This window comes from Phaseolus vulgaris, chromosome 6, assembly GCF_051622355.1.
Source record: "Phaseolus vulgaris cultivar YP4 chromosome 6, ASM5162235v1, whole genome shotgun sequence".
Taxonomy (NCBI): Eukaryota; Viridiplantae; Streptophyta; class Magnoliopsida; order Fabales; family Fabaceae; genus Phaseolus; species Phaseolus vulgaris.
Genome location: NC_143503.1, coordinates 5905377 through 5917933, shown reverse-complemented (window position 1 = coordinate 5917933; position 12557 = coordinate 5905377). Strand labels below are relative to the sequence as shown.

At 31.0% G+C, this 12557-nt stretch overlaps 1 protein-coding gene and 1 long non-coding RNA gene across 2 annotated transcripts; one reads left to right on the top strand and one right to left on the bottom strand.

Moving 5' to 3' along the window:
* Positions 1-4778: 4778 nt before the first annotated feature.
* On the top strand, positions 4779-6979 carry LOC150026286 (uncharacterized). The gene is made up of 3 exons (XR_016521792.1): positions 4779-4958; positions 5255-5324; positions 6766-6979. It is a non-coding gene; the product is annotated as an uncharacterized LOC150026286 (long non-coding RNA).
* Positions 6980-8834: 1855 nt separating this feature from the next.
* Positions 8835-10513, bottom strand: LOC137830932 (methionine gamma-lyase). Its single transcript, XM_068638346.2, has 2 exons — positions 9583-10513; positions 8835-9480 (listed from the first exon to the last, which is right to left on the bottom strand). The coding sequence occupies exons 1-2, from the start codon at positions 10328-10330 to the stop codon at positions 8915-8917; spliced, it is 1314 nt and encodes a 437-aa protein (XP_068494447.1). The 5' UTR covers positions 10331-10513; the 3' UTR covers positions 8835-8914.
* Positions 10514-12557: the final 2044 nt, after the last annotated feature.

Here is a 12557-nt window from a genome sequence, read left to right as displayed (position 1 = left end):
GATATTTCTTGATTCTTTACCAAACTCTGGAAACTCATCATCAAATTTCTTCCACTGAATAGAATCAGCTGGATGTCGGTACATGCCATCACATTTCCTCTCATCTACATGCCATCTAAGATTCTTAGCATCGTTTGGGTTTGCAAACAAACGCTTCATCTTTGGAATGATGGGAAGATACCACATAACCTTCATTGGGGGTCCATGCTTTTCTATATCTTCAATAGTATCATCATCTTGTTGTTTCAACTTATAACGTGATAACCCACACCTCGGACAACTTTTCAACAATTCAAAATTTTTCCGGTATAATATACAATCATTAGGACATGCATGTATCTTTTTATACTCTATACTCATGGGACAAAAAATCTTTTTGGCCTCATAATTACGATTAGGTAGAGTATTTCCCTCTGGAAGCATATCCTTCAACAACTGAAGCAATTCCGTGAAGCTTTTATCAGTCCATCCATTTATTGCCTTCAAATTCATCAATCTTAACACCGCCGACAACTGTGTGAAGTTAGTTGATCCAGGATACAATGGAGTCTCTGCATCGCTTGACATACTTCCATATCCATGCGCTTTTGCAAAAGACTTAGCTCCTACATCACGAATCATGTCCTCCAATCGATCATCATCTACATCATCGTGTACTGCTTCATCCATGGTGGACCCCACGTATTCTTCAGTTATGGAAACACGTGGTAAATTTAATAATTCACCATGCCATGTCCAAGTTGTATAAGATCGAAGAAACCCATCACATAGCAGGTGCTCCCTCATTATATTAACATCCAGTATCCTTCCATTCAAACAATTAACGCATGGACACCTGATTTTTGCTCCATCATGACCACTATTAATCGCGTTACGTTGTGCAAATTGTATAAATTCTTCTACTCCTCTTTCGTACTCCTCACTTATACGAATAGAATTCATCCAATTTCGATCCATTATATATTATGGAATGGTTAGAATTTTTATATTAGTGTTCTATCTCACGCGTTTGTCGAGGGTCGAACACCCTCGAACTCAATACCAGAATGTATTATTGCTAAATATAACATATAAAGTATCAATTAACTACTAACATATTATAAATTTTAATATAAATTACATAATACATAAAAAAAACAAATTCAAAATATAATAAGTACTAATAGTAAATAATATAAATTTTGAAAAATACAAATTATAATACATAAAAAACATACAAATTCAAAACATACAAAATATACAATAAATTATAATACATCAAAAAAATAATAAAAAAATGCAAAAAAAAAAAAATTTAAAACAACATACACCAACCTTTGTGCATGAACCAAAGTTGGTGGTGAAGAGTGGTAGGGGAGGAAGAGCAACAGCAGCGGCAGCAACAAAAACAGCGTTAACGGTACGAAGCAGCGACGGTGCCAATGTAACAGTTACCTTCGACCAACAATGCAAGAAACGAATTAGAAAGCCATTAAAAAGAATGATATTGTGATTGAAAGGAAGAAAGCGGATCAATGCAATCAGTATATACGTACCAACAATGCAATGAATAGCGAAAATGAAAGGGATGAACAACGCAAACGAAAAGGATGAACAGTGCAAACGAAAGGAAAAGAAAAAGAATACAAAAGTGGTGAGGCGCGTAAAAAAATTTAGGGTAAAAAGCATTTACAAATGCGGCTGTTTGTATAAACCGCATTTGTAAATCAAGCGCTTTGATTTACAAATGCGGTTATACAAACAGCTGCATTTGTAAATGCAATTAATTTCAAAAATGTCACCGCGTTTTTTACGAATGCGTTTAAGCACAAAGCTATTGATTTTGCTCATATGACAACTATTGATCATATCTGTTCAAGATCATACCGCTGCATGATTTTGCTCCTTGCATAAGAAACCCCCTAACTAGTTTAAACACATTATAGATAGGTACGACAATTTCATTTAACATTTATTATTACTTATACATTATATAATGTTATGTGTTATAACATGAAATCTTATTATTTCAGTGTTTATTCTAGATATAACATGTTGTGGGGAAGTGAAAACACACAAAAAAACTCGGATGCACCTTAAGGTATTTAAAGTATAATTTTTTACTCACTTTAATGTGTCTCATTCATTCATTTAATAACATTTATTTTGACTTGCAGCACAATAGACAATCTAGAAATTATGAGTGCGGTTATTATGTTATGCAATGGGTGTTGACTATTGTGCGAGCTAAAATTGATAGATGTTGGGATCACGTAATATTTGAATACAGAAACACTTTAAAATTTGGGATTTATTATTCATGCACTAATTCAAAAATATTTCAAATGTCACAATATTGCAATGACCCATAATCGCTAGACTCAGACGCTTTGGAGTATGTAAAGACAACATGGTCAAAATATTTTGTAACCATGTATTAGAAAACATAGAACTTTTTCATATATTATAAAACATTTTGTGGAATGTAATATGTACTTAATTCATTGTATGTAGCTTCCATATTTAAATTATGAAATTATATTAAGAAGCTCAAACACTCCTCTTAAATGGCGTGTCGGTGTCGGATACTCGTATCGGACACCGACACTCATATGACACTTGTAGGACACATATCTGTGAAGTTTTCAATTCAAAAAGTATTTGTTGGATTTCTGACAATTCTAGTATGGTTCTAACAAAATCTTAATAAGGAAAAATACATTAATTTTCTAAAAGCTCAAACTTATTGTATAAATTTTTATTATAATTATAAAAATAAGAAACAAATCATTTTGAACCAATAATGAAAAACATCTTTTTGCTCCAAAAAATAATTTGGAACATACTTGTGCACATAAATCTTTATTGTCAATTTATATTCATAATTATATAATATATAGATTTGTATCCCCGTGTCCTACATTTTAGAAATTATACGTATTTCCGTGTCCGCACTAGTGCAGAAAGGCAAAACGAGTGCGACTATTTTACATTTATAAGGGCGGCTATATAGCTGCACTTGATCAGCAGGCATTCTTAAATCAAAGATTTACAAATGCGGCTATTTAGCCGCATTCGTAAATGTGATTTATAAATGCGGCTATGGTAAATAGCCACATTCTTATTTAATTTAATTTTTTTAAAATTAAAACCCTAAACCCTAAGGCAACAATAATGGTGGCAGCAACAACAACGGAGCAAATACGGCATAGCAAAAACCCAAACAATAGGCAATGAAGCAGTGGTGACCTTCGTCAATACAAGAAAACAAATAGATAAGAGAAACGAAAAAATATACATAAACCAATGGTGAAGAAGAAAGAGAACTCGAAACGAACTTAGAATGGCACAAAGAAGACAATGAAGGCTCATAGAAAACAAGAGGAAACACGAGAGCAAAAACAAAAGAGAAAATGAAGCGTCAGAGAACCCTTTGCCAATGCAAGAAAACAAACAAATAAGTGAAATGAAAAAAATTTATAAACCATTGGTGAAAAAGAAATAGAGCGAATCGAAACGAACTTACAATGGTACAAGAACACAATGAAACTCGCAAAAGAAGAGAGGAACACCAGAGCAGAAACAAAGAGAAAACGGGAAGCGCAAAAAAGAAAGAAAGTATGAAAGCGTAAGCGGCGCGCTTCAAAATTAGGGTAAAAAATGATTTAAGAATACGACTATTTAAATAGCCGCATTCGTAAATCATGTGTTTTGATTTAAGAATGCAGCTATTACAAATAGCCGCATTCGTAACAGCGGCTAACCCTAAAACCACATTAATTAAATAGTCGTTGTTTATACATTTTGTGCTAGTGTCGTATCAGTGTCCGTGTCAGTGTCAATGTCTGTACTACATAGATATTATATGCATTATTGTTATGGAAATTTGATATTTTACACAGAATTACAGTATATATATATATATATATATATATATATATATATATATATATATATATATCACTACAAGAAAAAGAGGTTTTAATAGAGGTTATTTAGCGGAGGTTAATATAACCTTAGAAATTGATTTAATTAATGGAGGTTTTCTCTAAAACCTCAATAAAATAACGTAATTTTTTTAACCTTAGTTAAATTCCAAAGGTTCATTCAAAAATCTCAACAAAATAACGGAGGTTTTTTTAACCTTAGTTAATTTTCAAAAGGTTTATTTTGAAACCTCCACAAAAATAGCGGAGGTTTTTTTAACCTTCGTTAATTTTCAATGGTTTATTTTAAAACCTCCGCAAAATAACAGAGTTTTTTTTAACCTTCGTTAATTTCCAAAGTTTTATTTTAAAACCTTCGCAAAATAACGAAGGTTTTTTTTAACCTTAGTTAATTTCCAAAGGTTTATTTTAAAATCTATGCAAAATAGTTGAGGTTTTTAACCTCCGTTAAGTTTCAAAGATTTATTATAAAATCTCATTAAATAATAGTAAAAATTATCATAAATTAAATATTATTAATTATATTTTTAATACGTTTATAAAAATATTATATCATTTTTTATTTAATAACTGTATATATATCTAAATAAATATTATATACAAAATTTTCACACAAATCATTATTAAGAAAATTTGATTTTGATAGGATTATTATAATTCAACAATAATTTTTAATTTTATTTAGAGATTAAAAAAAATCCATTAACTTGCAAAGGTTTATTTTTAAACCTCTATTAACTTACAGAGGTTTATTTTCAAACCCCAGGAAAATAATTTAAATTTACTTTAAAATTTATTTTATTTTTCATTTTCTTAATATTTTATCAGTATCCTCTTCAGTTTCCCCTGAACAATGGTTTCTGATTTACCTCTTCCCTGCCCCTCCCTTCGCTCCTCCCACCTCCACGCCATCCTCCGCCTCCCGCTCCTCCCGCTCCCAGGGACACGAGAATGAACACAGTGTCGGAGATCGTGAACGAATTTAACGCTCTAGAGGTGTAGCAAGTGGAGTTGGAGAACGAGATGCTGCAGGTCTGTGCTGGATATCATCTCAATTTCAAACTCGTTTGAACTGAATGAGTGTTTTTGAGATTGTTGAGAGTTTCACGAGTTTAATTTTTCACATTGTTGTTAAGTTTCTCGAGTTTAATTCTTCACATTGTTGTTCTGTTTTGTGAGTTTAATTCTTCACATTGTTGTTCTGCTTCGCGAGTTTAATTTTTCATGTTATATGGATTTCATTTTAGGGTTTCAAGTTATATGAATGAAGGTTTCTTAGTGATTGCCATTCGCAACATGCTACTAACGAGATTAAAGATTATCTTCAGGTTAAACGAATGAAGGTTTCTTTGTGGTCGTCGTGGTTTCCATTCACAATAAGCTACTGGCGGGATTAAGGTACTCATTGCGCCGCGACAATTTTATTTTCTCTTTTTCTTCCTTCATGTTTATTTGTGGCTTGATTTTGTCTTCTGATAATTGGTATGAATATGAATAGTTTAGGTTTTGTTCCGATTTCATTCTAATTGCCAACTAATGGATTCTCCAACTTGATTATTTCATTTTTGACACCGTGAAATTATTATATAGAATAGTGGAAGTGTGAGTCAGTGAATGAGCTGCACGAGGTTAGAAAACTGTCCAATTATGAAATCCCTTCACTCTCCCATCCATTTGCTCTTCTTCTATATGTTCATAATCTTCCTCCTCTGAGGTAGCTTAGTGGTCTTGGTTGGTTTCAGATTCGGATTATTTTAGTTGTGGTGATGGTGGTGGGGCATGGATGGTAATGTGCAAAGGTATATGTGATGATGAACATTGAAGCATCTGTTCTTCATCTCTCTACTTGCTTTTTTTCTGAACAACCTTTGAATGTGTTGCACTTGTAATAGCCCCTGCATAATTGTAGAAAAACCAAATTTATGGATGTAGCAAAAGTTTAGTAGATAAACCTATTTAGCACTAAAGCAGAATTAGCTTGTTTTCAAAATAATTAATGTGAAAGTAATTTGACACTTACATCAGTAGTTTCTGTTAATTTATATAAACCCTTTGTTATAATTGTACTGTGGTGTTTTGAAGTTCTATTGACAAAACTTTTCTTTGATTATAGTGATTTAACTATTATAAAATTTTATTTATTAGAAAATGCACTTTAACAATTTCAGTATATAAAATGAATTTCACATTTTATTGCAATCTTACTAAATTTGGAATAATAATTTTGATTGAACAGGTCCTAATATTAATAGTCACCAATTAAGAGTCATTTTCCAACACCCAAATCAAATTAAATATTTTAGTAAAGTGAGAGTTGAACAAGGTTTTTAGCAATATAATAAATAAGTAAAGAATACACATCATTATTGATTTCCTTTAAAGGAAAAAATAGTGGGAAAAGCATGCCTCGTAGATTTAGAATCAACGAGTACCAATTGCCATCAATTTTTGAAATACAGCTGCAATTATAGGCTCAAATCCAATTCGTAAATTTGATCTTAATACATAAAATAAATAAAGAAATTTTTGCTACTATTTGGAGAGAAAGAGTAATTAGAGAAGAGGGGTGACCTTAGTTTAAAGATACTGTAGCTGAATATTATTGTTTTGATTACTATTTCTATCTTTAAAGTTACAGTTGGATGAACAAAATAAAAGATACCAAGAACGTGAAAAAAAAAATTGTGACAATAATGAATTTTTTCTTTTAAAATTATCAAGGTCAATTGCTTCTTGAGTTGACTATGTTCAATTCTTCATCGATAATGTTTAAAAAAATTAAATAACTTGTTTTATTTTTTAGATTTACATTTCTAATTGTTATATGTTTATATTATAGGTTTCTTATCAAGGAAGTGTGCCAACAAATTCTGGACATCAAGAAGAGCATAGGTGATTGTTGAAGAATTTAGTATAATATGGAAATGATTTTTTACCTATTTTGTGCTTTGTGAGCAATATGTTATGTTTTCATTTGTAATACTTCATAGTATTATTCGTCTTATATTGCTTTCTCGTAATTGTTTAACTCATATTTTGTGTTTAGATTTGAATTTCAATGTGTTTACTTGATATATTTTTATCAATATTTTGATATATCTTGTCAATTGATGAATGTTATATCCATTTATTTGTTTTTATTATTGAAAAAATACTTTAACACACATAGATAAATAAATACAATAGATGTAAATATTTGTGGTTAAAAAATCACATGAATGTCTAAATGATAAATGAATAAAAAAACAATTTTTCATAGTTTTGAAACCTATGGTATTGTTTATGAAGGTTCTCAAACATTTTACGGAGGTTTTGAAACATATGATATTTTACGGAGGTTTTAAAACCCATGGTATCTTATAGAGGTTCTGAAACCCATGTTATTTTATGGAGGTTCTAAAACCTGTGGTATGTTACGGAGGTTTTGAAACCCATGTTATTTTACGGAGATTTTGAAACCCATGGTATTTTATGGAGGTTTTGAAACCCATGGTATTTACACAAGGGTTCTGAAAGGCTTTTCCTGAGGTTTAAAAAAACCCTGAGGATGTTCCCCAGGGATGGTTTAGCGGGGGAAACTGCAACCCTGGGTAAATGACTTAATGGAGGTTTTAACCCTGGGTAATGTAAAAATAAACTTCCGTTAAAACCATTTTTTCTTGTAGTGTATATATATATATATATAATAATCCAACATTTCTTTTTAAAAAAATACATTTATAACGACGATTCTCCTGACCGTCTTCAAAAAAGTAAAAAAAAAAATACATGGAGGCATTTATAACGATGAACCGTCTTTAAAAAAAAAAAAATTAAATGTCCCCTCTTTATTTCTCATAATAGTGACAGTTTCCTACACGAGTCGTTATAATTCTTTATAACGACGATTTAGTTATAATCTACTAATTTATAACGATACCCAAAATAAAGACAGTTTCCCACAATAGTGTTGGAATTAGGATTAATTAACAGGTGCTATATTAATATTTGGATTCACTACAAGAAATTGTCCATTTACATATCGATTATTACATACGAATCTGAATCCGTACGTAAAGTGAGCATTACATACAGATTTAATTTAGTATGTAAATAGACATTACATACGAATTTTTTCGTATCTAAGAATAAAAGTGATTACATACAAATTTTTTCGTATATAAGAATAAAAGTGATTACATACAGATTTTTTTGTATGTAAATCAAAAGTGATTACATACGAATATTTACATATGGATTTAATTCAGTATGTAAATAGACGTTATATACAAATTTTTTTGTATGTAAGCCAAAAGTGATTACATACGGATTCAATCAGTATGTAATTTTGGCGCCATAAAACGAGAATAATTACATACGGATTGTATCTTATATAAAGTATTACATACAAAATATTTTTAATAATTGTAATAATAATAATATTGATATTAATATTTTTATTAATATCATTCATAATATAAATATTATTAATATCATTTATATTATTAATATCATTAATAATATTAATAATATTTATTATACTTATTATGAATAATATAAATTATATTAATAATAAGTATAATAAAAATTATAATAAGACAAAAGAACTTGTTTGGTGTAGTGGTTAAAATGCTTTTGATTACTTCCTAGAAATTAATATGTTTTATTATTAAATTTAATAGAAAAATGAATTGAATAATTTTTTATAAATAACCTCTTACCAATATTTTGAATAAGAAAATGTCCTAGGAATTAATATGTTTTATTATTAAATTTAATAGAAAAGTGAACTGAATAATGTTACATGTCCTTCCTTTGAGTAATTAACGAAAAGATTAATGAGTGTCTCGAGTGTTAACTTATTTGGAAGCAATAGAAGAAGAGTAGATGGAAAGATTGGTTGGGAGGGAGAAGCATGAAGACATAAAATGGAGAGATTTGAGAATAATTTTATTGAAATAAAAAGGAAAAAAGAGAGAGGGAGAAATAGAGGTGGATGGTAAGAAGAACTAAGGCATGGGGTGGATGAATCTAGTGAGTGCCGTTTCCATCTGAGACCATTTCTGATCCAAAGTGCCAATGTATCCAATAGACATCCGGATGAGGCCTGGGGAGATGCCGGCAAGCTTCTGTTCCTCCGCAGTCATCTCACTGCTAGTGCTGCTTCCGGAGCAGGACATGAGGGTCTCGTAATACCCCAGGCTCACGGCCATGAATCCAAACTGAACATCGTTTTGCAGCTGACTCATCAACTGGTTAGCCCTATCCACCGTTTCCATGTCTATGCAGAGAAGCCCCCCGTACCCGTACTCCATGTTGGCCATTGATTTCAGGAGCTGGTGCTGCGGGTGCTCTTCCAGTCCTGGGTAGATCACCTTCACTCCCAGTTTCTTCAGCCTCGTCGCGAACACCAACGCTCTGTGGCTGTGCTCCTTCATCCGAAGGCCCAGGTGAGGAATTCTCTCCGACAATTCGAACGCCACCTTCGCGTTCATCGTCGGACCCAGCAGCATCAGAGCCCCTTGGTGAAGGTCCATCATCGAATTCACCAGACTCGCCGGTCCGCACACAGCCCCTGTCAATTACAATATTTCATTCTCAGTATACCAAACCCTCCATGCAAATGCACGCACTCAAATCACTACAAGACAACAAATAAAGCAAGGAGGAAAGGGACCTGCAATAATGTCAGCACCGCCGCTGATAAACTTCGAGATGCTGTGAACCACCACGTCAGCGCCGAGACGGGCGGGAGAGATCACCATGGGAGCGAAGGTGTTGTCCACCACCACGGTCAGGCCCTTCGCGTGTCCCACGCGGCAGAGTTCGGGAATGTTGGCCACCTTCAGGCTGGGATTGGCCACGGACTCGAAGTACAGCACCTTCGTCTTCCCTTCCACGATGGCGCTCTCCACGCTCTCCAAATCGTCTATGTCCACGAAGGTCGTGTTGATGTTGGATGTCCTGGGGAAGAAATGCGAGAGCAGGGCGTGGGTTCCGCCGTAGAGCGTGTTGGACGCCACAACGTGTCCGCCGGAGCTGCACAGCTGGAAGAGCACCGAGGAGATGGCGGACATGCCGCTGGCGGTGCAGTAGGCGGCCTCGGTGCCTTCCATGGCTGCCATCAGGCGGCCAAGTTTCAGCACTGTCGGGTTGAAGTGGCGGCTGTAGATGAAGAAGTCGCGGTCAGGGCCCAGCTCACCAGCGAACATTCGGCGGAGGGTCTCCGGCTCCATGACCGTGAACGTGGCGGAGGCCTCTATGGACATGTTGACGCCGCCGTGCTCCCCGAACTCATGACGCGTGAGGGCCAATGCGGCGGCGGGGTCCATGTCGCGTGCCGCGTTCTTCCTCTTAGGATCGCCGTCCGCAATGACGTCGAGGGCGCCGCTGCGCTTCCTGTTGATGAATGCGTTTTCGGCCATGAGGATCGGAAACGGATATAGAGAGAGAAAGAGAGATTGGATTAGGAGAAAAAAGATAGATTGTAGAGAGGAAGGGCATGACTCCCCTCTCTATTTATATCTTACATCGATATCCCTCCATCCCTTTCCATCGCATTCGCTGCACCTGGACGTGATATTTGCCCATGTCATTAACCTTCTTCTAATATTAGTCTTAATTCAGTTACAATAAATACCCTTTAACCCCTAATTAATGCTCCTCGAAAACATAACATAACGTATTAAAACCTATGTTGGACACGTATAGATATATAGATAGATATGAAGATAGGTATAATACGAATCTATATATTATATAATTATAAATTATATAATATGATAATTAATATTTATGTGTATAAGGATGTTTCAAATTTTTAATGATTAGTTCAAAAGAATTTATTTTTTATTTCTATAATCATAATAAAAATTTATATAATAAAATTTTTAGAAAATTATTGTATTTATCTTTTTTTAAATTCTGTTAAAATTGTGAAAGAATTTTCAAAATTTCAACAAATATTTTTTGAATTGAACACTTCACCAATAAATATTTTATGAGTGTCAACATTGATACGTGTGTCCAAACCCATCATCTAAAAAATATATTTTATAGATTAAAACAAACAAAGTTGATATCATGAAGATAGATAATGATACTGTTACAACTCAATTTTTTTATACAATAATATTACAACTCTTAATATTATTATTTATATATTTTTTATATTATTTAATTACAAACTTACTTTTAATTATATATTTATTTTTAAAATTCATACGAGTTTTATACAATTTTAAGGAGTTTCAAAACATCGTTTTGCTATGAAGATACAGCAATGAAGATAAGAACACGTTTTTATTTGGGAAGAAAAATGGGTAAGAAATGGCATAGTTTGATTTGATAAGGTTATATGCGTGGAAATTCAGTGGATACGAGTGGGGCCACCACACTAAAGCTTATCAAATCTTCCAGCAATTCAACATTTTGACCAGTCAACCAATATTATCTCAAGGTGATTGACAACTCACATTTTTCATCCGATGATAAAATTTCCAATATTATTATTTTCATATTTTTTATATTATTTAATTCAAAACTTATTCTTTATTAATATATTTATTTTTAAACACTTTAGTGTATCTAACTCTGTAAATTATCTAAATATCATTTTTCTGTCTAACAAATACGCTTCACTTCCACGATTTTAAAAATAAAATAAAATTTCTTAACTATTCACTACAAGAAAAATCTAATTTATTTACAGACAAAAATTGTATATAATGTTGGCGTCGGTAATTTACCTACAAATACTATGTTCTGGAAACGAAAACAGTATTATCCACCAACTACAGTCCGTAGGTAATACCTATGGACTCGAAGTTCATAGGTAATGTTAATATACTTTATTTTTAAAATTTTAATTATTATTTGAATATTTTTTTATTTATTTTCACATAAATATCCATAGAAACTTTAACCATTACATCAGTAAAGTTTTGTTGATATTTATGAGTATGATTATCAAATATTAATATAATTAATAAAATAAAAATTAATAACATTCTTCATATATTTAATATCATTATTATTAATATTATTAATATTGTTAAATATTATTAATATTATTAATATTATTACTATTATTAATATTATTAATATTAATAATATTATTAAATATTATTAAATATTATTAATGTTTATTAAATATTATTAATATTATTTAATATTATTAATATTATTAAATATTATTAATATTATTAATATTATTAATATTATTAAATATTATTAATATTATTAATATTATTAATATTATTAAATATTATTAATATTATTAAATATTATTAACCTTATTAAATATTATTAATATTATTATTAATATTATTAAATATTATTAATATTATTAAATATTATTAATATTATTAAGTATTATTAATATTATTAAATATTATTAATATTATTAAATATTATTGATATTATTAAATATTATTAATATTATTAATATTATTTAATATGATTAATATTATAAATATTTATTAATATTATGAAATATTTATTAATATTATCAAATATTTATTAATATTATTAAATATTTATTAATATTATTAAATATTTATTAATATTATTAAATATTTATTAATATGATTAAATATTTATTAATGTTAATAAATATTATAAATAGTGTAATATTATTAATATTATAAATAA